The sequence below is a fragment of the Myodes glareolus genome, chromosome 8 (genome assembly GCF_982192425.1).
Source record: "Myodes glareolus chromosome 8, mMyoGla1.1, whole genome shotgun sequence".
Classification (NCBI taxonomy): domain Eukaryota; kingdom Metazoa; phylum Chordata; class Mammalia; order Rodentia; family Cricetidae; genus Myodes; species Myodes glareolus.
In genome coordinates this window covers 74955327-74980782 of record NC_142033.1, presented here as the reverse complement: position 1 = coordinate 74980782, position 25456 = coordinate 74955327, and the positions used below count along the sequence as shown (strand labels likewise).

General features: G+C 48.1%; 1 protein-coding gene across 2 annotated transcripts in view; it reads right to left on the bottom strand.

Moving 5' to 3' along the window:
- Nucleotides 1-24408, bottom strand: part of Osbp2 (oxysterol binding protein 2) — a 168237-nt gene extending 143829 nt beyond the window's left edge. For both annotated transcript variants that reach the window (XM_087909147.1, XM_087909148.1), the window contains exon 1: nucleotides 23759-24408. In XM_087909147.1, the coding sequence (XP_087765273.1) occupies nucleotides 23759-24390 (632 nt within the window). In that variant the 5' untranslated portion in view covers nucleotides 24391-24408. The remainder of the gene's footprint in view (nucleotides 1-23758) is intronic.
- Nucleotides 24409-25456: the final 1048 nt, after the last annotated feature.

Genomic DNA, 25456 nt, shown 5'->3' with positions numbered 1-25456 from the left:
TTTCTGGAGGGCTGCACAGACCCAGGACAGGCCCTGCATCTGGAGCAATGAATGAGGCTCTGGGGTGTGGAGGGCCGGACCACATTCTCCATTGCTTCTAGGAACAAAGGTAGAGATTGACCTCGGTGACCCCAAGGTGTGGCGGTACACGCCTTTAGTCCTGATGCCTGGGCGGCAGAGGCAGATTGACCTCTGTGACCTCAAGGCGTGGTAGTATACGCCTTTGGTCCCAATGCCTGGGAGGCAGAGACAAGCAGATCTCTGTGAGTTCAAGGTGATGTAGCACACGCCTTTAATCCCAGCGCACGTGCTTGGTAACTCTCTACCGCTGCGTCCCTGCCTACTCCCGAGGCATCATCTGGGATAATGGGCAATGAACCAATCAAAGAGTGACACGTCCAAAGCAGGGTCTGTTTCCTATATAAGGGATGGGTTCCATCTTATCTGGGTCTCCGCCATGTTGGCTGATGCCCGCTCTCCCAAGGGGCATTAAAGCTTTACTGCAGAAGTATCCTATGTGTACCGCATGGTTCTTGCTGGCGAGACGGTAGCGCGGGACACTGGGGCTTTCACTGTCTTGGGTTTCCATGACATAGAACACCTGTGGGTAAACTCCCACCTCCCTCCACTGCGTGGACTGAATGAGGGAAGAATAGGAAAGCCTGCCAGAGAGAAGGGCCTTCCCATGACAGGATCCCTGAACTACATTGGACAGTGCACGGTCCAGCCACTCCCCAGAGAAGCCTCTACTGTGCCTGCCTCGCCCTTCAACGCTCTTCCAGACTGTGGCAGCTAAGAGGAATGAGGGTGGTGGCCGGGCTCTCACCTGTCTGTTCATTTCTAGCAACACCCCAGCACTCCAAAGCACCCCTCATTTCTAGCAATGCCCCGGCACTCCGAAGCACCCCTCATTTCTAGCAATGTCCCAGCACTCCAAAGCGCCCTTCATTTCTAACAACACCCCAACACTCCGAAGCACCCCTCATTTCTAGCAATGCCCAGGCACTCAGAAGCACCCCTTATTTCTAGCAATGCCCCAGCACTCCAAAGCACCCTTTCACTCAAAAACAGTTTACCAAACACTAATTCCTAGTTCTGGGGGGTGGGGTGCTTTTGTCTTAAGTAGGGTTGTTCACAGATGAGAGGAGGCCACAGAGGTTTGGGGTCTTCCTTTCTCCCTGAGCCTTGAAGGCCCCTGGAGTGACCAGGAGGGTACTCACACACTGGGTAAGCACCTCATGGCTTCAGCCTTGCTCTCGTGTGTGTCCTTGCTCTAGAAAAGCTGGTGGTCATATTGTAAGGACACTCAGGCAATCCTTTGGCGACCACAGGACAAGACCGGAGGCTTCCTGTCAGTCACCCACACACTCAGCCAGTCACCTAAGTCACTGCCTTTAGAAGTGGGGCCTCTTCCAAGGGCCAGGCTTCAGCCGGGCCGTGCAGATCTGAGCGGCCTGTTCTGCTACCCGATGCCATGGTGACATCAGGGTCAGAGCTACACAGCGGAACTTCCTTGTGGTCTGTAATTGACAAGAACGTTGTGTTCTTTCTGGCCAGAGGTTTTCCACAGAAGCAGTAGAGGTATAAAAGGCTCGGGGCAAAATAAAGGTTGCTGTTCTTCCACCTGAAAAGAAGCCTCCGTGTCTCAATCCCGGTACCCCCCCACCCACCGCCAGTCTTGGCTAGCCAGGCTGCACCAGTAGTGCGGCAAGTGGAGGTTCCACTGAGATCGAAAGTGGGTATACATGAACAGGGTCGTTCCATCTACCAGCGAAATTGAGGAGTGTATTGGGGAAGGTAAAGTGTTTTTATTTTTCATCCCCAGAGATTCTCTGAGGGACATCCTCCAAAAGATTAGCAAGTATAAAGAAGAGGCAGAAGGGTGAATTGAAGGCCTCAAAAAGTAACTGAAGCTCTTAAAGCAACAAGGCACGGAAGTAACAAGGAAGACAGCGAAGATTTTGTACAGGAGGGGGTTTAAATGTTACAGACTGGGAACAAGCCAAGTCAGAGTATGTGTTTCTTCATCCCCAGAGACGCACTAAGGGATGCCCTCCGGAAGACTGGCCAGTAGGGAAGCAATAAAGAGGAGGCAGGAGGGTGAATTGAGGGCCTCAAAAAGATAGAAGATGTACAGATATATGTTATTATGTTGATTGTGTTGTCTTTTGTGTTCTGGACTGGAGAAAGACATTTGATTCTGGGAACTGCTAAGAAAGGTATTTTGACTTTAAAATATGGGCCTAGGGATTCAATGCTTTGGAAAAGAGGTTCTGCTTTTGTCTCCACAGAGGATGAGAACCTGTGGATTCATTGCAAATTTATGTGGTTTGAATCACCAAGACCTCCTGAAATGTTGATGTAAAATACCCCCAAGAATGCAGCACCCCTGCTCAGCAGGAAGTAGTCAGACAGATTGACAACGCGCAAATTCCCTAAAAGATTGTTAAAGTGGGGCCCCTTCAATGGTTCCGGAGCAGGAGCAGCGAGCCTGCTTCCCTGAGTTCTGCTCCACTCCATGCAGCAGTTTGGACCCAGAGAGAGTGCAGCTGGGGCCAGAAGGCAGCTGGAGCAGAGCTTTGCCACTGCAGGAGTTGCTCTCTCCCAGACTGTGCAGAGGGCTGAGACTGTCAACCAGTTCGCTGAAAGAGTCAGCAATGCTTTGGACGTTCAAAATGATCTTAATGGACATAATTGGGCATATTGACCTTGAACCAACAAGTGGCTCTGGTTCTGGAGCAAGTGGATTATCTTTGGACTTTTCAACAGTTAATCATGTTATGTGTATTGCTCATGGCACTGTATTGCATGCTTCTGCTACTGTTATGGAACTCAACCGTCATATAAGGGGGGTTTGGAATACTGCTTTTGTTAATTTTACCACCCAGTTAGTGCATGCTAGATGGTTGCAGCGCTGGTCTGGCTCATTGGCTCTGTCAGTCCTGGTTTAGGGCTATGTGTCTGAGTAGCCACGGACAGGCAATACTTTGGGGGAAGGATGCCACCTAAGACAGGGAGAACTAGAGGGCTATTCCCCATGACAGGCAAGGTATTATAAAATAAAATGGGGGGAGTTGTTGTAATCTAGCTGCCCTCACTCCCCCTGACTAGCAGGGGAGCTTCCTTGTGGTCTGTAATTGACAAGAATGTTTGTGTTCTTTCTGGTCAGAGGTTTTCCACAGAAGCAGTAGAGGTATAAAAGGCTCGGGGCAAAATAAAGGTGGCTGTTCTTCCACCTGAAAAGAAGCCTCCGTGTCTCAATCCCAGCACCCCCGCCAATCTCAGCATCCAGGCTGCGTTGGCTGTGGCACCTGAGGGCCAAGTCTGGGTCCATGGCCCGACTGCAGCCAAGGTCTGTATTGATGTTCAAGGTTTATGTCACCATTGATGGCCACGCTGGTGTCCAAGGGCCATGCTGGTGTCTGAGGGCCATGCTGCGACAGGGACTCTGCTGACCCGAGTGGCCGGCACTGCCACCTGAGGCAATGGTGGCATCCAGACCCAACTGCTGCTGAAGAGTGTTATCTGGGACTATGGTCCTACCACAGCCAGGGGCTGTCTTGAAGTCTGAGGCCCGTGTTGCCAACAAAAGTTACCCAGAAGCCCGAGGTTGGGGCCCAAACCTGTGGTTTTATTGGTGTCCAGGGCCTGTGCCGCCATCAGAGCCATCCTGATCTGAGTGGCCTGGGTTTCCACCCATAGCCAGGACATTGATTAGGTCCAAGCCTCTGCCCAAAGGTCATGTCTGGGTCTGTGGTCCTGATGCAACTGGGGTCTGTGTTGATGTCTGTGGCCTGTGCCACCTCAGGGGGCCATAGGAACCATGCGTGATCAAATCAGAGAGCCATGCTGGTCCTGCCCTCCGCTGGCCTTGGGATAGTTGGCCCTGACCCTCGAAGGATATTACAGCAAGAGAGCTGGCCCCAACTCTCAGTGCCAGGCGTAACATATTTCCCTGTGAGTTACAGGGTAGGGAGGAGCCTTGGTTTTCCACCATAAATGGACGGTAAGAATCTGTTGCTAAAGACACCACACATGTTGGTTTCAGGGCAAAGAGAAGTGACCAGAAACAAGTCTGGAATCTTCCTTCCTGTTGGCTAGCTTTCACAGTGCACAGGCTGCCACGGGAAGCCATCCATGACCTTACTCAGCAGTGGACCCTGCATGCTACATTGGTGACCTGCCAGGCAAGGTGTGCCCACAGTACAAAAATGGCATGGCTGTTACAGGTGTATCCGCTTGCTTCATGTTTGGATTTGAGGCATGCTCCACAGGAAGAAACTCCCACCTAGTACTATAAACCCGGGCCAAAGCCCATAGCTGAGGTCAGAGACCCAGGAGGCAAGCACCACTATTACCCTAAACTTACACGCTGTCAAGCTGTCTTCTAAATACTTATATTGATACTCACAGATGGGTCAGAGTGGGCCGCAGTCAGTGCAGACGCATAACTGACCCAGGTGCTCAGAATGAGTGACCCGTTAAGGATTTACTCTTAAAGGGACACTTATATCATACCTACCGTGAGACTCAGGAGACACCACCAAAGAGGGGGTGGGGAGAAGAGCTGTGCCATGCTCTGGACATGACAGGGCTATTGCAATCATGAACACATACAAGCTAGGATCACCTTCACAAGACTTACACAAGATCAAGCCAGTCAATAATTCTAGTGTGGCTGGGGGAGGGGCTCATGAGGCTCCACCCTGAACCGAGGGCTACTGGGGGAGGGTAACTCCTCCTAAGGGTGTAGTTGCTGGTGGGTTTGCCCAATATATGCAAGCAGTACTAACTGGGCTTAAGCATTTTTTTTAGACAAAGAATGGTGCATGAAGAAAGAAGGGTATATGTTGGGGGAGCTTGTGTCTGCTGGAGTTGGGGTAGATATCATTAAGATACACTGTACATGTGTGTGAAACTGTCAAGGAATAAATCTCATTAAGAGACTAAAGCATATGGTCCCTGGAAGGGAGGGGAGAACCTGTAAGCATTCTTGCAACTCTTAACGCCCTCTGTCATATACAACCCACAGTTAGGGACCTGCTGCTGGCTTTGCAGGCTCAACACCCAAGAGCAGAGAGTAGGCATCTTCCCTTCCCACTGACAAAGGATGGGGCCATCTGCTGTGATTCATCCAAGTGGAATGTGGACCAGAGTGAGGGCTTCATTCTGTTTGCATACTTGGCCTCCACTCTCTCTCCTGCCCTCTGCCATCATGGTGGGATGATACACCCCCACTAGCCCACTCCTGTCTCAGTCACCTGCAGGCCCTCAAATAAGACTAACCTGTTGCTGCCATAAACGTGAGCTTAAACCATCCGCAGCAGTCTGTGGGGGTAAAGCTGTCCGTTCTAGGAGCACGGCAAGCTGAGGAGTCTTTCTCTTTTGTCTACTGTGTTGGGGTGCACACAGTCCATTGTCCCTGGAGTATGGTGGTGGAAGAAGAGGTCCCCAGAACATGATGCTGGAGGGACAGACATGAGGCTTATGATGAGCCACGGTAATATATGCACACAGATGAACAGGAGACAAAGTGCTGGACTACACAAAGTGCCAGCCTCTCAGAGATCTTCCAAGGGCTCAGGAGTCTGCCCCGGCCGTCACCGTCGGAATGCACGTCTCAGGAGGGGTAAAGATATGATGGACTGGAGAGAACTTGCCCATAAAATGCATGGCCCTGGATTTGGTCCCCAGCACTTCAAAAACAGGGGCTGGGTATAAATCTCCCGAAGAGAGCTTTTCAGGGGAGGTTCCTGCCGCACAGTGTTAGGCCAGCATTCACTTACATTCAGGGTGGGCGTGGTGGGATCCCCAGAGTAAACACATGGGCTCCCCAGAGTAAACAAGCTGACTTGTTAGATTGAATAGGTGAGTTCTGAGCTTCAGTGACACCGGAAGTCAACCTCAGGCCTCTGCACACCCACACATGCAAACACATGCCTGAGATAGATAGATAGATAGATAGATAGATAGATAGATAGATAGATAGATAGATAGATAGATAGATAGATAGATTTAAGAAGGGACCTTATGATCTGTCTCCTTGGGTTTATCATCACCACCACCTTCACAATCTCAGATGCCAAAGGCACTGCTGGGCTTGACAGTTCTAACAGTGTGGTGCTTTTCAGGAGGGCTGTCTTTCTGCCCCACGGGTATGGTCAAAGGGCTTCCGATGTGAGAGTGTCAGAAACACTAAATAGGGAAAGAGAGCCAACGTGGCACCAATGTGGTGGACTAAATCCACATAAAACCTGGGAGGGCTTGAAAAGGTATTTCTAGACACAAAAATACAGAGTTTAACACAGCTTCTTGCTGTTTGCGGGCAGTGTGCAGAAACTCTTTTAAGAGAGGTCTTACTGATTCAGCAGTAGCAGCTACGTGGTTTTAAAATGGCAGCCTCCCAGCTGGAGACCATGCTGTTAGCACGAACTCTGGCTCTTTTGGGAGACTAAGTATTTGGATAGGGTGTGTGAGCAACATGCTGTGGCTTGCTTCATGGCAATGTGGACTGGCTGTGTGCCTGGAAATTGAGTGGTGTGTGTGGCTCTCAGAAGCAGCAAGCAGCTCTACCATGTTGGAATGGGCATGGCAAGCAGGTAGTATCGTATGTACCCTAGTAATGCCGCAGCTTAGATTCTTAGCATTTTTAAGAAGCACTTCTGGTCAGAAAAGAATTACAGATATTCAATAAAGACAAATCCAGATGGAAAAAACTCTAAACAAGTCACAGTATTGGATAAACGTACATAGGCTTGTGAGAAAGAAGAAAAAGAGTACAGAGAGTTGGAAAAGAAGTGAATGGTTTAAAAAAAAAAGGGTAAAGTCTTTAAAGAGACAGAGTACAGACAGTCATAGATTAAAGGAGTAAAGATAACAAAATAAATATTTAAAAGTAATAGAGTAAAAACAAGCCACATAAAGATGCAAAATTCACAGAGAGTCTGGATTATTATATTATTGTATTATTGTGTTATCTTTGAATTTTTTGACCGTGAAGGAACTAAATACAGAGAGACATTTCATTATATGAACTGCTAAGTTAAACCAACACAAAGGTATCTTGATTCCAAAATTTGAGTGTAAGGATATGTTGCTTTGGGAAAGAGGTTCTTCTTTTGTTTTCACAGAAGATAAGAACCTGTGGATTGCTTCCAGACCAATATGGTTTGATGGAACAAGACCTCCTCAAAGGTTGCTGTAAACACCCCCACAAAGAAAATACTTCACCCAATAAACAGCAGGAAGAAGTTTGGACAGAACTGCCCCCATATTCCCAAATATTGTTTATAAATGTTTATTTATATTTAAAGGGGGATATGCTATAGAAATTTGCATTGGTATGGATTTTAGTTTATTGATACAAATTTAAGGTCAATTTTGTTATACTGTGTATATATATTTCTGCTCTTGATTAAGGTATTGTGATTGTGTAGTTCATTTAAAAACGCAATGTATAATTAAGAAATATAGGCTAATAGATAATTATCTATAATAGTCAAGCTTGTAGTCATGTTAGGTTTTCTAGATATATAGAGATATATTTCAGTTAGATAGATATTCTTCAAATCTTTCAGAGACCTTCAGAATATGGCATTTAAAATGTTTTACTTTTCATGGCAATGAGACACATCTGCTCCTGGCAGCACAAGCTACTTCAAGAGGAAGATGGGTATCGAAGAGGCTCCTTATGGAGTTCGTTGAAACTGGACATGCAGGATCCACAGAAAAATGACCGATAAACTTGCCTAAAGGTGAGACCATCTTTCAGGGTTTCTGTTTCATGAAAGAGTCTGCCAGACATTCTTCAAGACACAGAAGAAAGTGACTGGCAAACTGCCAATATCAATAGACCTGTCTTTGACATTTCCTGCTTCATGGAAAAGTCTGCTGGATACTATGGGCCTGTGAGATGAAGATGGATGTTCCAATGATACAGAAGAACTTTGGGTGACTCTCCAGGCAGTGAGATGTCCCTATCAATTCTAGAGTTTTGGAAATTGCATTTCCTGCTTACTTAGGTAATATTATATCCTTCTGGAGTCTTTGATGGAGTTGAAGAATTTATAGTTATAGTTATGATAAAAGATAAAGTCAATATAAATATTGTAACTGTAATTCTTGTTTGATAACTATTTTGTTATATGTAATTATACTATGTTAAAGTCAAAGCCTTCCTTTTTACTTAAACAGAAAAGGGGAGGTGATGTGGGAGTCCCTTCTGTGTGCTGTGATCATCATTAATGAATAAAGAAACTGCTTTGAACCTATAGAAGGCAGAACTTAGGTAGGCAGGGAAAGCTAGACTGAATGCTGGGAGAAAGAAGGGCAGAGTCAGGGAGCCGCCATGGAGCAGCCACCGGAGATAGACATGCTGAAACTTTGCTGGTAGGCCACGACCTCATGGTGATACACAGATTACTATAAGTGGGTTAAATTAAGATGTAAGCGTTAGCCAATAAGAAGTTAAAGCTAATGGGACAAACAGTGTTTTAGTTAATATAGTTTCTGTGTGATTATTTCGGGTCTAAGCTAGCCGGGAGGCCAGGAACGAACAAGCACACCCTCCCCCTACAACAGGCCTCCAATGTGAGAGTGTCAGGAACACTAAATAGGGAAATAGGGGCATTGTCAACAAACAGTACTGGGACTCCGGACACTGCATGGTGGGGGATGGGTTTGGAGTTACCTGATCATTAGCAGAGTGTGGTTCAAGAGGACAGCATAAGCTTGGCCCTGCATTCTAGTCCTAAGGATCCAAAACTTCTGTAAACTCCAAATGGTGAAAAAAAAACACACTAAATTTAAGATCTAAAACTCTAAAATTCTTAGGGAAAAAAAAAGGGAAAGGGCTGGCTTGACACTTGGCTCTTCCCAGGATGTAACACAGAAGCAGCAAAGGGAACAGCCAGATGGACCACAGCACACAAAAACTGTGGAGATCTCCACCAAAGCAGAAAGGAAACATCTTCAGACCACACACCCAACAGAGGCTACCATCCTACATGTCAACAATAACAAACGACCGATCTTAAGAGTAAACAAGAAGGTTGGGCCTGGTGGCACAGGCTTGTAATCCCAACTGCTCAGGAGGCTGAGACAGAGCATCCTAAGTAAAGGTCTACCTGTCTACACAGCAAGTACAAGGTCAGGCCCGGCAATTTAGTAAGACTCTGTCCCTGAACTTAAAAATGTGGTGTGTGTGTGTGTGTGTGTGTGTGTGTGTGTGTGTGTGTGTAAGAGGCTAAGGAGGCAGATCCATAGTACAGCACTGCCCTGAGTTCAAGCGCCACACACAAAAAGGGTATAAGATATATATTTCTCTAAAATCGTACAGAAATTATCAATAAGTGTATGAAAAGGTCCTCAGTGTCACTAATCACCAGAGAATGCGAATTAAAAGCACAGCGACATATCACCCCACAGTGGCATCAGAAACAGACAGCTGGGGCTGGAGAGGTGACTCAGAAGTTATGAGCACTCACAGAGTTCAGTTCCCGGCACCAGCATCAAGCAGCCCACACCACCTATAACTCCAGCTCCAGGGGCTCCACCACCCTGTCCTCGTCTACGGGCACCTGCACACATACCCACACACAGGGATCTATAAAGACAAATGATTAAAATTAAATCAACAGAGAGAGAGAGAGAAGGAGAAGAAGAAGGAGGAAGAAGAGTAGGAGGGAGAGGAGGAGGAGGAGGAGGAGGAGGAGGAGGAGGAGGAGGAAAGAAGCTAAGAAACAAAGAAAGAAAAGGAAAAAATCTTGCTTCTGGTGTGTGTACAAGAAGTAAAGGGCTTGAACACTGGTCTTGGCTATCGTTAACAGCTGCTCAGCGCATGGCTTCCACAGTACGCAAGAGAGGAAAGCAGCCCATGGGTTCTCATTAGGGTCCTAGTGCTGTGGTAAAGACCACGACTAGAGCAACTTGGCCAGAAACAGGCTTATTTCAGTTCGCAGTCCGTCACGAAGGAAGTCAGCACAGGGACACGGCAGCAGGAACTGAAGTAGAACCATGGAGGAACACTGCTTACCAGCCTGTTCACCGTGACTTGCTTTGTCAGATTTCTTATATAACCCACGACCCAGGGATAGCACCATCCACAGTGGGCTGGGCACTTCCAATCAATCATTAATCAAAAAAATTAATTAATTAATTTAAAAAAAAACACCGACTCCTACAGGTCAATCTGATGGAAGCATTTTCTCAATAAAGTTGCCTCTTCCCAGATGGCCCTAGCTTGTATCAATCAGGTTGACCAAGCCAACAAACAAACAAGCACTAACCAGCACACCACATGTCCATGACCAAAGCATAAACAAAGTGTGGCGTATTCTTACGATGGAGTATTCATTACTCAGCCTTAAAAAAAAAGAGCGCAAGCTTGTCCTATGCTATAAGGATGGACTTCAAAGCTGTGCTGAGTAAAATAAGCCAGCCACAAAAAGACAAATGCTTTATGATTCCACTTTTACAAAACAGCCAAAGTAGTGGAGTCTGTGAAACCTGCAAGGCCTGAGGACAGGGGAAAGAGGAGAAGCTGTTCCAGGAGCACAGAAAAGAGAGCTCTTGGCGGTCACGTCACAGCAGTGTGACGTTAGTCAACACCACTGATCTGCATGCTTCAAAATAAGGAAGATAAAGGGGGCTGGAGAGAGGGCTCGGAGATTAAGAGCACTGGCTGCTCTTCTCGAACACCTGGTCTTGGCTCCCAGAACTCCATTGGTAGCTCACAACCAGCTGTCACACCAGTTCCAGGGGAACCGACGCCCTCATGTGGCCTCTACAGGCACTGCATGCACATGTGCACAAACAAACATGAAGGCAGAGCACACCTACACATAAAATAATCTAAAATAATAACAACTGAGATAAGGTCCAAAACACAAGCATATGCCTGCAGTCATAGTCTCTCAGGAGTCTGAGGCAGGAGGATGGCTTGCACCCTGGCATACAAGGCCAGCTTGATAACATGGCAAGACCACTTCTCCTTAAAAATAAGATTAAAATATAATGAATTGAGAGAGTTAGCTTTATGTTGTAGTGCTGAAGATTGTGCCCAGGGAAGCACCTTACTGGTGAGTCACAATCTGGACCCGTGGTTTTTGTTTGTTTGTTTGTTTAGGTAAACTCATGGTCCCACTCCCTCGGCCTTCAAGTGCTAAGATTCCAGGCATGCTTCACTGAGCCAACTGCTGTTCTGGCCGACAGATAAGCAGACCATTCCAGTGCCTGGCGAGTGTCTGACCACAGAGGAGCAAGTCTCCCGTGAGGCCTCCGGAACCAGCACATTCCCACTTGCAGTGACACAGGGCCAGCCCTGAACAAACCAGCGAAGCTGGGGTTAAAGGCTCCTGAATAAAGGGGACATGCAGGAGCAGAGAAAGGAGGGTCCCCAAGGCTCCCAGGCCACCTTGCGGCTGTGCTCACAGATCTCCAAGACAAACAGGGCATCACCTAAACCACGGGAGGTCTGGGGGGCTCAGGCTTGGCCGTAGATGGAAACGCTAAGGGGAGGCTCCAAGCAGGGGTGGGCCCCACACAGCACTGGATCAGAGCTCAGCTCAGACACCCACTTACAGGGCTGCTGCACTGGGACCTGTGCCAGCTTTCGCATCTCTACCACAGATTACACCTCCTTTCTCTCTGGGTTGTCATCAAATGGGAGTAACGCGTGTGTGCACCATGGACACCATTATGACGGCTCCTCAAACGTGGTCCTTACTGAAATCTAAGTACAGGGAGGGAAGCACAGGGGGGCTGGTTCATCCAGAGTTTTGTGTAATGCATTCAAGTTTTCTCCAAAAAGCCAAAGGCCTTAAGTTCAGGCAGGATAGTTTTTACCCAACCTCTAGAGAAAGAGGGAAGATTTGGAGTCTCTGCTCCTCCACTCCTCAAAGGTTCTTGTAAGTCACAAAATACAAAATTCAAAGCAGAACCCCACTCCACAGGCTCCACCTTAATACCGAAAGTAACCATGAGCCCCCGCATGCAGTCCCACAATGCATCATAACATGTGGCTTTGCTGGGACGTGAGAGAATTGAAACCTGCGGGGGACAATCACCTGGGGAGCCCTCTTCTCTACCTCCTGTCTGCCCTGATGTGAGCTGTTCTTCTCGCCCTATGAGCCACTGACAACCAAACCTTGAGCAAAAGAACCTTCCTCCTCCTCTCTGTCAAAGGGTTTCCTTAGTGATGAGGGAGTAGGAAGGCTCAGGTATCCTTCCGTAAGACAAACACACCCTGGACCCTTCTCCATTCCTGCTGGATTCCTTCACTCTACCCAGGACTCAGCCCCCTCCATCCCGGACCCCTCCCCCTCCATCCTGGAATCCAACCCTCCATCCTGGACTCCATCCTGGACCCTCCCCCTCCAATCAGGACTCCTCCTCTCCATTCTGGACCCTCTCCCCCTCCATCCTGGATCCTCCCCCTCCATCCTAGACCCCTCCTCCTCCATCCTGGACCCTTCCTCCTCCATCCTGGACCCTCCCCTTCCATCCTAGACCCCTCCCCCTCCATCGTGGACCCCTCTCATGTCCTGGACCCTTCTTTATCCTGGATCTGTCCTCTCCCAGATGATGTACCTTACTCCCCCAGATACTCCATAACACCCCCCTAGGCAACTGCTATGATTCCCCTGGGCTACTGAAATGTGGTCCCTCCCCTCTCCCCAGGCCACAGCAATGGTCCCCCTGGGCTACTGAAATGGTCCCTCTGGGCTACTACAATGGTCCAGGATGAATGTTGTGTCCTTTTCTCTCTTTCCTTCTCCCTTCCCTCCTGGCCATGTTAGTAAGGGTGCACACATGTGCAGATGCTTGTATGTGCACATGCATGTAAAGGCAAGAGGTCAGCTTTAGGTGACACTCCTCGGGTGCTGTCATCTAATCTTGGGGGTACAAGATCTCCCTTATTGGTTGACTTGGAGCTCATCAAACAGCCTAGGCAATCTGGCTAGAGAGCCTGAGGACTTACCTGTCTCTACCTCCCTAGTACTGGATCACGAGCCTGTGTTACCATGTCCAGATTTTAAGTGAGATTCTGGGGACTCAAACTCAGATCCTTATGCTTACAAAAAAAAGCACTTTACTGACGGAGCCATCTCCCGATCTCCTCAGTCCCTGCACGTTGGGTCCCCATAGCATAAAAGAGATCAATATTACAAAGCATTTTTTTGTTTTGCCTGATTGTTTTGTCTTTGTTTTTATTTTATTTTTATTTTATTTTGCTGGAAACTGAACCCAGAGCATCACACATGCTAAGCACACACTCTATGGTTAGGTGGTCTTCTAGCCCATGAAGTGTGTTCTCTATAACACTTTTCTGACATTTGAGAGTCTACTAAGTACAATGCATCCCAGAGGACCCTACACAATGAAGACACAGCCTTGGCTCTGGTGGGGAGGAGGAAGCCCATACCTAGCTAACAGTGTGCATGGCCAAATGCCACTACATGGAAGGGCACCCAGAGATGGTTCCTCCAGATCACTGCTGAGAAACTGGGTAGATCAACCCAGGACATCCAGATGACCCTAGTATTATTGTCAGGTCAATAGTTTGTCACCAATGGCTGAGCACCCCCACCTTTGGTAACTGTTCTGCAAAGTTCTGAGAATAATAAAAGGCATGTGGTTGTGGAGATGGTAGTCAGACAAGGCATGCCCCAGGAGGAGTGGGGGGGATGCTGGCAAGGACAGTGGATGCTGTATGTACCTGATGAATTCAGGGAAGACATACCCCACATCAGAGCAGCTCCCACAGCTCCATCCAAGGACAACACACTGTGGCAGTGTCCTGTGCCAGCTCTGTAATGCCGTCTGCCCCTTCCTTGGTTTCAGGCAGCAGCAGTCAAATGGTAGGAGTCTAATGGGTATGGAATGTGCAGGGCTGTGGTCCAGGAGGAGCCAGGGGCAAAACATTGCCAAGGGATCAAATTCACAGAGCTGTTTTGTTGTTTTGTTTTTATTTTTAATGGAGACATGGGGAGGTACTGCACATAAAAGCAAAGGAGTCAGTGTGGCTCTGAGACTCCAGAAGCCACATCTCTATGTGGTGACATCTGCTGTCTGATTTAGGACACACCAAGCTGCCAGTTCCGTGCAGGGCTGTTTTCTCACGCATCAGTTTCCAACACAGCCCATTTTCTTGCTGTTTTTCCCCTTGAGATCAACAAGGATCTCATTCTTTACTCCCCTTTTCTCTCGCCCTCCCTCCATCTTTCTCTCCCTCCTCCTTATCTTTCCATGCTTTTTTTATCGGGAGAGGGGCTAGACCATGTACAAAATCTGGAAGGTTGGAGTGGGGGAGGAGAAGTGCCCCTATAGACTCATGTATCTGAATACAATGGGCCCCCAGTTGGTGATACTGCTTGGAGGAAGCTATGAAAATTTTAGGACACGGAGCCTTGCTGAAGGAGTACATCACTTGAAAGTTTGTAGCCTCAACCCGCTTTCAGTTTTTTCTTTCCATTCCTGTGTGTAGATAAAAACGTGACGAGCCAGCATCCCCCACTCCTGCTGCTGTGTGGTCCCCATGTACACACACAGTATGGACTCTCCTGGAACCATAAGCCAAAATGAACTCTCCCTTCTATAAGCTGCCCTTGCTCACATCCACAGAAGAGTCACTAATTCAGTAGGCATATGGCTTGGTCTGATCAGAAATAAGAGCCCATCCCATCACTCAGAGTCGAGAGGGAGCAGTCACTGTCCCTGAAACAGAGTGAGGATTATTAGCACTCCCATGACCAGCATCACCGGGACCTTCAAGGAGGAAGACAAACTTGTATAACATGAAGGGCCTGCTTGTTTGTGTTTTCTGTCCTGCCCAGTTCCCACAGCTGTTTAGCCCCAAAAAGAAAATCATACAAAGGACTCCGTAAGTTATAAAGCTGATTTGCCCATTAGGTTTAGCCTCTTACTGGCTAACTCTCACATCTTGACTAACCCATTTTTCTGATCTATTTTAGCCATATGGCTCTGTACCTTTTCCAGCTGGCAGATCACATTCTGCTGCTTCAGTGCTCTGGGCAGGAGTGGGAGGAATCAACCTCCTCCATCCCAGAATTCTCCTGCTCTCCTGGCATCATTTCCACTTCCTGTCTGGTTTTCCCGCCTACACCTCCTGCCTGGCCAATCAGCATTTATTTAAAACATGACTGACAGAATACAGACAATTCTCCCGCACCAAACTTGAGGCTGCTCATCCTTCCAAGGACCTTCTTCTAAGACAAGCCCTGGACTGGAATCTGGGAGCTTTGGATTTTTGGTACTTCCTTGTCATTCCTTAGTTGACAATGATGCTCAGGCTGTCTACACAATGTGGTGTGTGTTGACAATGATGCTCAGGCTGTCTACACAATGTGGTGTGTGCTGACAATGATGCTCAGGCTGTCTACACAATGTGGTGTGTGCTGACAATGATGCTCACACTGTACAATGTGGCATACGTTGACAATGACACTCGCACTGTCTACACAATGTTGGAGGTCTGCTCTCCTTCCAGGAACCTGGAATTTAGGCACATGCTGGACAGGAGGCTTCGATACGATCAGTCCACAGCAAAACTGTGGGCTAGGAAATGAGCCTGTGGTGGTCACATTTCACACAGTTGGAGAGTATTGCCGGAGAATTTCATGTGTCTTGTGTGACTCCACTGTGTCCCTAGAAGCCTGCACCACAGGTGTGCTTTCCCTGGACTTCGCCCCGTGTGTCCTTCCCCCTTTTCTTCTGATATGCATCCTCATGGTGCATAGTTTTATTATAGGGCCAACAGTATGCTGCATCTTACTGACTCCTCCTAATGATTCATCAAACCTGGGGTTAGACTAGCCCAAGAGCCCAGTGAGGATGGGAGTCGGGGAGACATCTGTAGGGTTGGGTCCTGGTGCTTCTCCTGAGCTGCACAGAGAAAGGCAAAGTCATGTCCCCTTCCTGGAGAAGACCTCACAAATGAAAAGGAAGGCCTGGTTATCCAGGAGCAATGGAGGGGAGTGGCCTCATCTCTGCCTGTGGTCTACTCCCATAGGGTTTCTCATATGTACCGCATGGAAGGCAAACAAGTCCACATGGCTATTTTAAAGAGCTATAAGCTCTATATGAAAAACATCCCATAAAAAGCTTAGTTTTGTTTTTCTTTCCTTTACCCATGGCCAACATCACAAAGTGACAAGTCACCCTTGTGCATACAGACTACATACACACACACTGTGCATACAGACTACATATACACACACTGTGCATACAGAATACATACACACACCCTTGTGCATACAGACTACATACACACACCTTTGTGCATACAGACTACATACACACACCCTTGTGCATACAGACTACATACACACACCCTTGTGCATACAAACAGCATACACACACACTTGTGCATACAGACTACACACACCCATCAACACTTACAACTCTACAGAAATACCAATGATGATATAAATACATAATATAATACATATTAAATATATAATACATAATATGATACATAATAAATACACACACACATACACACACACACACATACACACACACACATACATATATATATACACAGAAATACCAATGAGCAGGGACTGCAGAGGGGCTCAGTGGTTAAGAGCACTTGCTACTCTTGAAGAGGACCAGAGTTCAGTTCCCAGCACCCACATCAGGCTCACAATTATCTATAACTTCAGCTCCAGGTAATCTGACACCTCTCCTGGTCTCCATAGGTACCTGTGTACATGTCTGGTGTGTGTGTGCACGCGCGCACACAAATAACAAGCAAAATAAAATACTCTCTAAAACAATGGACCACACAAGATAAGCTACAAATCCAGAGTCGCCCGGTACAGCACATTTGAGCCTGGTGACATATTGTTTTCTGGCACTTTTCCTGTACTTCTGGATTAAGCTGCATTCTCCACAGTATGTGTCCAATCTTATTTCAGAAGACAAGGTTTTACATAGAAAACAAATTAAGAAACGCACTTTCTTTCTTTTTAAACCCAACAATTCACTTGAAAAATCTCACTCATTCATGTATTCCCTGAGCCACTCACAGACCAACCGTGCTACAGATACAAACGTCGCGGCAAAGCCCCACGCCAGGAAGAGGATGCTGAGCTTGCCACAGTGTCCTCATGGCACAGCTGCCTTAGGATGTCCACAGACACACCCTGTAAGTTCTTAGGGAAGGAAGATTTGTTCCCTGGGGAGTCTCCTCAAATGTGAAATGTTCCTAAAAAGCCATCACAGGCATTGCAGAGGAGTTCAGTGCAGGGATGTGCTTCCTTCTGCCATTCCAGGGCCACTGGGTCAGCGGAACCTGAGCCATAGCAGGGAGGGACTGAGCAGATCCGTGGCTGGAAGCCGGGGCACTCGTTAAACAGAAAGCAGACTAAAGCCATGATGTGGCATCAGAGCAGAGATGGGGACTACGAGAGAGACACATAGGCTTGGAAATTCCATCTGGTATCGAATGAGGAGGCAACAAGCATGACTCAGGCTTTCAGCTATTCATGGAAACAGGAAAGTTCAGAGGAGCTTTCAAGTCACCAGAGCACGTTAAACATGTTGGCATGCACAGTACACTTCCAAAACCCTCCTGATCCATTTATTACTCTTTGCAACAACTCTATTGTCATTGTCACACACACACACACACACACACACAAAGTCTGTGTTACTCCCTTTCCACCTCCTAACACATGAGATGCTGAGCATTACAAATTCAAGTCAAACATAATATGATCTATGATCGGGCTACTTCCTGAGGGGCCCCAACACCTTAACCCACAGATATCCAGGCTCTGCCGTGGATGGGCTTCCGCTTCCCCACCTTTCAGCGATTACATATGAATGAAGTGACATCAAGAACCACACTCTTTTCTTGGGGCCCAACCTCCAACCTCCACAAGGGTTGGCTCTGGAAAGCTGAGCTCACAGGAGGGATAAATAATCCATCTAGGGCCAAGACGCTCAGCGAGCCGTGTTTGTTACCTGGCCCCACTCTGAGGTGCGCTGAGCTCCTCAAGTGTGCAATGGTCTTCAACGGGGGATTTTAAGTTTTGCTCTCATTGACTGTCGCCTTTAAGGTCTTCCCTATTAACTGGCTTAGCCATTACTGCACATAGATCAGAATGGACAATAAAAACATTTTTAAGATGCTTCTGTCTGAAATCATCCTCTGAGAAATAAATGTCATTTATGGGACCAAACAAGCAACCGGCACACAACACAGACTTCTGCCTCGCCTTACCAATTTCCTCAATGTGACAAAGATCGTGTTGGGAATTTTGTCTCTCTGTGACGACTTGTTGAGATGAATACCTTTGGGAATTCTGTGTCATTATGAATGCTTTCCTAATTTTGTGTAATTAAATGTTCTCTGTGAGACAAGAGCTAGGAATAAAATGCTTAAAATGGGAACTGACTGCAGAAATGCAATGTGAAGCTGTGTTGCTGGGTGGCATCTGAACAGACACACAATCAGGGTGCCAGGTAATGGAGACTCTCTCATCCTCCATCTTACGGTGTCTTACCACACGGTTAGAGAGAACTGTGTACTGCGACCCAGACCTCCCAGAAAAGCTGCTTACGTGTGACAGTGTTTACAAGCAGCACCCTTTGACTCCTGGGAGCATTAACGTCACCACACCCATCTGTTGACAGAGGCACTGTGGGCACAAAAACAGACAGACAGGATGGCCAGGCTGCCTCGCAGGCCCATGACAACATTTGCTGGCAGAACCAGTCCCTAGTGTTAAAGCCAAGCCAGTGAGAGCAGCACCCCTTATTTTCATGTGGTCTTTGCTGGTCTCCAGGATTCCTTCTTTAGGGCAAAGACTTTTGAAGCTGAACTCTTCCTTCCAGAATACGCAATGGAGGCACCTGAAGTACATTTTGTGGCCATAAACAAGCATACTAATTTAGTTAGATTGGGAAGAATAGGTTTAGATGTTTTGAAAGGTAAGCAAAAACTAGGAAATGACCTTCCTCAAGACCCAGTAATACCACTTTTGGGTATATATCCAAAGGATGCTCAAACGTGCCACAAGGACATGTGCTCAACTATGTTCATAGAAGCTTTGTTTGTCATAGCCAGAACCTGGAAACAACCTAAATGCCCCTCGACCGGAGAATGGATAAGGAAAATGCAGTACATTTACACAATGGAGTACTACACAGTAGAAAAAAATAACGACATCTTGAATTTTGTAGGCAAAAATGAATAGAGCTAGAAAGCATTATTTTGAGTGAGGTAACCCAGACACAGAAAGACAATTATCACATATACTCACTCATAAGTGGTTTTTAAACATAAAGCAAAGAAAACCAGCCTACAAATCACAATCCCAGAGAACCTAGACAACAATAAGGACCCTAAGAGAGACTTACATAGATCTAATCTACATGGGAAGTAGAAAAAGACAAGATCTCCTGAGTAAATTAGGATCATAGGAACCTTGGGAGAGGGTTGAAGGGGAGGAGAGAGGCAGGGAAGGGAGCAGAGAAAAAATGTAGAGCTCAATAAAAATCAACAAAAATAAGAAATAAAAAAAGAAAGGTAAGCGATCCCCAGCCCTGAATATCCACACAATTCTGCTATGGCTTCCTCTGTGAAGTGCTCCTGATCCAGGTGATTAATTAGCAGGTGATGGAGCAGCGCTGCAAAAGACCAACAGAGCCCAAACCGTAGGAGCAGCAGCGTGGACCGGATTCCACACTCTGAGTAATGTGGAAGTCAATCTGACCAAGCGCGTCACTTCTGTTCCTCCAAGACTGTCTTCTTTGTTTGCATTTAATGAGTACTGTCTTAGAAACAGTTCAAAATAAAAGACGAGGCATCTTCAGTCCTTTGGTGATGAAATGCACATTAGCAAATCTGTCTTGTCCTGATTCACTGCTAGAAGCCCGAGCGAAGCCTAGCTTGTCATCTGGATAGCTGTGACACGTCTAAAAGCAAAGGCCTCTGATCGGGTTTGGTTCTGTATCACGATTTGGGTATAAAGCACTAGAAATAAAGGTAGTTGTCAGGGTCAACTCGGGAGTACAGGTATTTCTGTTTTACATTTTTAGAGAGAAGCTGGCTTTATTTTAATTTCATCGGCTGCTCCCCCTCCCCTTTATTTTATTTATTTATTTATTTATTTATTTATTTATTTTGAGACAGGGTTTCTCTGTAGTTTTTGGTGCCTGTCCTGGAACTAGCTCTTGTAGACCAGGCTGGCCTCGAACTCACAGGGATTCACCTGCCTCTGCCTCCCGAGTGCTGGGATTAAAGGCGTGCGCCACCACCGCCCGGCTCCCCTTCCCCTTTATATGAGAATTTAATCGCAGTGTTAAGAGCAGTGGCCATGCCGGCTACTCTTGCAGAGGACCCAGGTTCAATTCCTAGCACTCACATGGTAGTTCACAACCATCCCTTACTTCAGTCCCAGGGGAGCCGATGCCCTCTTCTGACCTCCAAGGGTACTGCAAGCATGTGACCAATAGACATATACACATAAAATTAATCTAAATATGCAATTTTTTTAAGCAGCTAAAACAGGACCAATGAGATGGCTCAGTAGGTCAAGGTACCTGCTACCAAGGCTGGTGACTGAGGTCAAAGCCCTGAGCCCACACGGTGGAAGGAGAGAATTGTCTCCCTACGGCCACCCTCTGACCTCCACATGAGTGTCAGGGCAGGCACGCATTTCCCCTCACCCAAGAAATAAATGAACAGCAGCTAACTAGTTCCTTAGAATACAGTATTTAGCCAATTCTAACTTTATTTAGACACTATAGATGGGCAAGCTCGACCGTCTGAACCAGAATGAGAATGTTAAATATCACAGCCGTCACTACTAATGTGATCTGTGATGCTAAGGGTGCATCCCCTGACTTCATTATGGCCATCTTGTATGGCTTCTCTGGAAACTTCTGTAAATCTTGTGTTTTAATAAAATATATTTGTTATTCGAAAGAAAGAAAAAGAAGATCCCATATTTTCTCCAACCACTTGGCTTTGAGCTTAATTTTTTAGTTGGTTTTATTTTTTCTGAGACAGTCTCATTATGTAGCCCTGATGGGCCTGGAATTTACTGCACAGACCAGGCTGGCCTTGCACTCACAAGATCTGCCACTCTACCTCCCAGGGGCTAGGATGAGGGCATGGCCCCCCATACCCAGCCAGTTAGACATTTTTTAAAAACAGAGAACGGCCTTTCCAAAGGAGATGCGGGTGAGAGGAATGGCTCTGCTTTCTGGTCAGTCACATCACCCCGGTGGGGTTACTGTTACTGTCAGGATCATGAGCTGCAGGCCTGGAAGCAAGTTGGGCCTTGGGCCCATGTGGCAGGATGATCAGGCTTGGATTAGAGAATGGGGTTTGGATCAGAAGTGGAGACAGGAAGCCAGGCATAGTGGTACAGACTTGTGATCCTAGTGCTGGGGAGGCTGAGAGTTTAAGGTCAGTCTAGTCTACCCAGGGAGACCGTCTCACAAAAAGAGAGCGGACCAGGAGGGACAGTAAAGTGGCATCCCGCGCAAGAAACGTCAAGAGGCTGTAGAGGAACCTGAAAAGTTCCAGACAGCAGCGCAGAGGAGCAGCGGACACAGCTTCTCCAAGGGGCGGTCTCCATCTCGACACGTGCTGTGCCAGCGGGAAAGTTACTAACGCTCATGTCTTCAGCCTCAGTTTCCCCTTCCCAGCAGACTTTACACTAAACTGAGAACACACAATGCCTAAATGTCAGGATCACATATTCTGCCTAGCTGAGCCAAGCAACAACCATGCCCACCTGGACTCTAGACCCATCCCTATGAAAGGACAGAAGCTGGCTTTAAACACACACAGAGAAACTTTTTCCCTCTTCCTTCTTCCTCCAAACCAGAGTTCGTCTCTACAATCTTGTCAGCAAGCAATGAGATTTTTTTTTCTTAGTAGCCCAGAGAATCTGCATCCTAAGATTACCTTCGAATGCCAGCTGTCTACACAAAGTCATGGGAAGACGTGAGAATGGGAAGCCTTTGCTCTTCTGTTGCAAACCAAACAAAGCAGGATGAGGTGAGGTCATACGTCCTACCCTGACCTCTACAGCACATCTGCCCAACACAGACAACAGAGGAAGCTGGAATCCAGGGTGGCTGTATTGGTACAGGTGTGGGACAGGCGCTTGAGTTCTGTGTGTTCAACTTCCTGTTTCAGGACAGTTTTCTAAAAACTATCATTTCTTAGTATGCAAGCTTCCAGACGAGGTTGTTCTCGAGGGGTGAGATTACTGAAGAGCGCTGAGTTCAAGAGACCTGAGGAAGAATCTCTGGGCAGGTGGCCAGATGGCAAAGCTAAGTCCTCCTCTCAGGTCTAAGAATACCCACTTGTGCAATAAGATGATATTAAAATCTACCTCACACCATGGCTAAAGGAATGAAATAAATGAATGTGTTGTAAAACAAAGTGTGTGGCCCACAACTGACATTATGCCCCTTGCCTCCAAACAAAAAGTAATTCAGCAGTTCACAGAAGGTTCTTGCCATCGCATATCTAGGTAAAATAGCTCCATCGCTGAAACATATATTAAGATGGATTAAAAATAGTGTCTGGACAGGCTTTCATAGGTTGGCATGCTAATTCTAAGGACAGTGTGTTCTGGGTCACAGTAGAGGGGGTCAAAGGACACCAAGACACTATGTGGGTAGGACACACCCAGGCTCATCTTGGCTTTCCCTCCACCGGGAAGCAAGCATGGCCAATGACTCCCACATTGGTGCAAGGGCCACATTTAACCAGTGGAGCACAAAATGTCTCAGCCATGGCACACTTAGCTAGTCTCTAAACTAGATACTTTGTCTCCAAAAGGATGGGAAGAACAGTCTAAACCCTTATGACAAGGATCTGCAGGACTGGCAGAGCCAAGTAACTCAGGAATGCAAGCTCCGACAAACAACAAGGCAGGACTCTGTCCACAATAGTGAAGCAGAGTTCCTGAAAGTGTGTGCGACCCGGGACCAGCATCACCATCCTTACCCAGGATCTCTTAGAAAAGCCATCCTTTCCTCCGGTCTGCTGCAGGAGGGACTCCGTGAGAGGCCTGGACACTGCTGCAGCAACCCCACTGCCCTACAGTGACCTGAGACCTCAAAGCTTAAATACCTAGGAAATGTACGAAAGGGAAGGAGGCCGTGAGGAACTTAGAACCGGTATTAGTGGGAGGGCGTGTTAGCTATGTCTCTGCTGGACTGCAACTCTGAAACCCAGGCTGCTTCTGGAACGAGGAAGGTCACGGTAAAATGGCCTGTTCTGCACAGAACGTCTGCTTGGGTTTCCAAAGGGCACACGCTGTGTCTGACATATTTGTGGGTCTGCTAGTCCCAGTCCAAGGCCTGGCAACCAGCAGGTGTCAGCAAAGGTAGGAAGCCAATAGCGCCCTTCCCAAGAGTGGATCCTAAGTATGGAGTTCAGTAACTGTCTCCTTCCATTCCTAACACCATGAACCAGAAACAGCAAGGACTTTATAGGGTTGGCTATGGCTGTCCGCCCAGGCTCCACAGCTACAACTACCGAAACAGCAGGGGAACTGAGAACCTAGTTCACTCCCATGCCATCTCCCCATTCACCCTTTAAAGCCAAGCTTGCCAGAGGCCGTGTCTCCGGGTCACAGGCATCACTTCTACCGGAGTTCATGCTCCCAAATGTCTCAGAAGGGTTGTGGTGACACACTACAATCGAGGCCCACCATCATCACCCTCCAACCTCTGATGTCCCAGCCTGACACTTCCGTACCTGTAGTAGGACAGCAAGCCATTGCCCAGGACGAACCAGCGGCGCTGGTAGCCCTTCAGGTAGTTAGTCCACTTGAGAAGCCAGCCCTTGTAGCTGTCCAGAGGAGGTGAGACCATTGGGGCACTAGTTCCTGAAACTGGACTCCCAACAGCCGTCTTCGACTGTCCTGGTCGCTGAAGGGGCTGCAGCTTTGACACCGACCTAGACTCGGGTTTGGCCAGGGGCACTGCCCCCACTGTTGACCCCAGAGGCAGCTGCTCCGGTGGGGTTTTGGTGAAGGGTCCAGCCCCTACTCTTGGGCCCGCCTCTGACTCTGGCCACAAGCCCTGTGGCTCCGATTCCTGCCCAGCCCCTGAGGGCCCTGGCACAGACGTCGTCTGGGGCCCAGGTTCGGATCTCGGCACCGGCTCAAAAACTGGTTTGCACACCTGTTCGGACAGCAACTCCCGATCTGGTGTCTGCACAGGCTGGAGCTGAGGCTTGGGCTCCGGCCCTGAGCCGGATGTAGACGAGTTCATGCCCGGCGCCGCCGTGTGGCAAGACAAGCAGGGGACAACCGTGAAAAGCGACGAGAGCCCGCGGGAGCGGCCAGCGCAGCCGCCGCCTCGGCTCGGAGCGGCCGCTTTCCCCATAGAGCTGTGGACCCGAGCGCGGCCGAGAACGGAGTGGGGGCGGGGCGGGAAGGGAGTGGGCGGGGCCTTTTGGAGGGCGGGGTGGGGCGGGGCAGGGCGGGGTCGGTGGAGGAGTGGGCGGGACAGGTGGGGCCCTCACGTGAGCTGAGCGGACCCGGGCGCGCGTGGGTGCGCGTGGGTCCCCGTGGGTTCCTCCACTGCTTAGGCTCAGGTGGAACACCGTGAGCCAAGAGCTGAGCAGGCAATATGGAAGGCATCTCGCGCTTCAGGCTCCCACCCGGGGCTGCTGTCCCGCCTGTGCCAGGCGCTAGGAGAACAATGGTGAATGCAGTCCACGAGGTGCGCTTGGGCGCAGCTCTGAACAGCGGTGGGTCTTAGCCAGCAAATCTCAGACTCTGGGAGTCAGATCTAGGGAAAGTCAGCCAGCGCCCAATCCCTAGCTGTGGAAACTGTAGCCACTCCATGAGCTTCCTTTTGCTCATCTGTATAATGAAGACAATGCCTCCTTCAGAGGCTGTAATAAGGTGGTGCGGATGAGGCACATTTGGCATAGTAGATGCTCAGTAAATATTACTGAGTTATTAACTGAAGAGCTTTGTGGTACCTTTCGTCAGGGACCAGAGCAGGAGACGAGAGCAAGGTTGACAAGCTTGGGAAGCAGCCCCTATGCATGCATGTGTCAGGTATGTGTGCAGCCCTCAGGGAGGGAAGCTAACTAATAAATCCTTAACAATATGTTTTGACTCCTGCAACAAATTGCCAAGCTCCCTAAAATGACAAGCCTGTCATTAGTTCTATCAAAGAGACAAGGTTTGCAGAGTCAGAGGGACCAGAAAGTCATTCCAGGAGAAACCAGTGTGTACAAAGTCCCAAGTCAGGGGAGAGCAGCTTGTCTGGCAAACAGTTCCGTGTAGGGCAGGACACAGAACAGCTGCTGGACACCCCACCACAGGGAATGCCCTTCATCCTACAGAAACTGGGGCGGCTGAAGATAGGGGAGATTTTTTTTTCTCACTTTGTTAATTTATTGGGGGGTTGGTTGTTTGTTTTTGGTGTGTTGAGACAG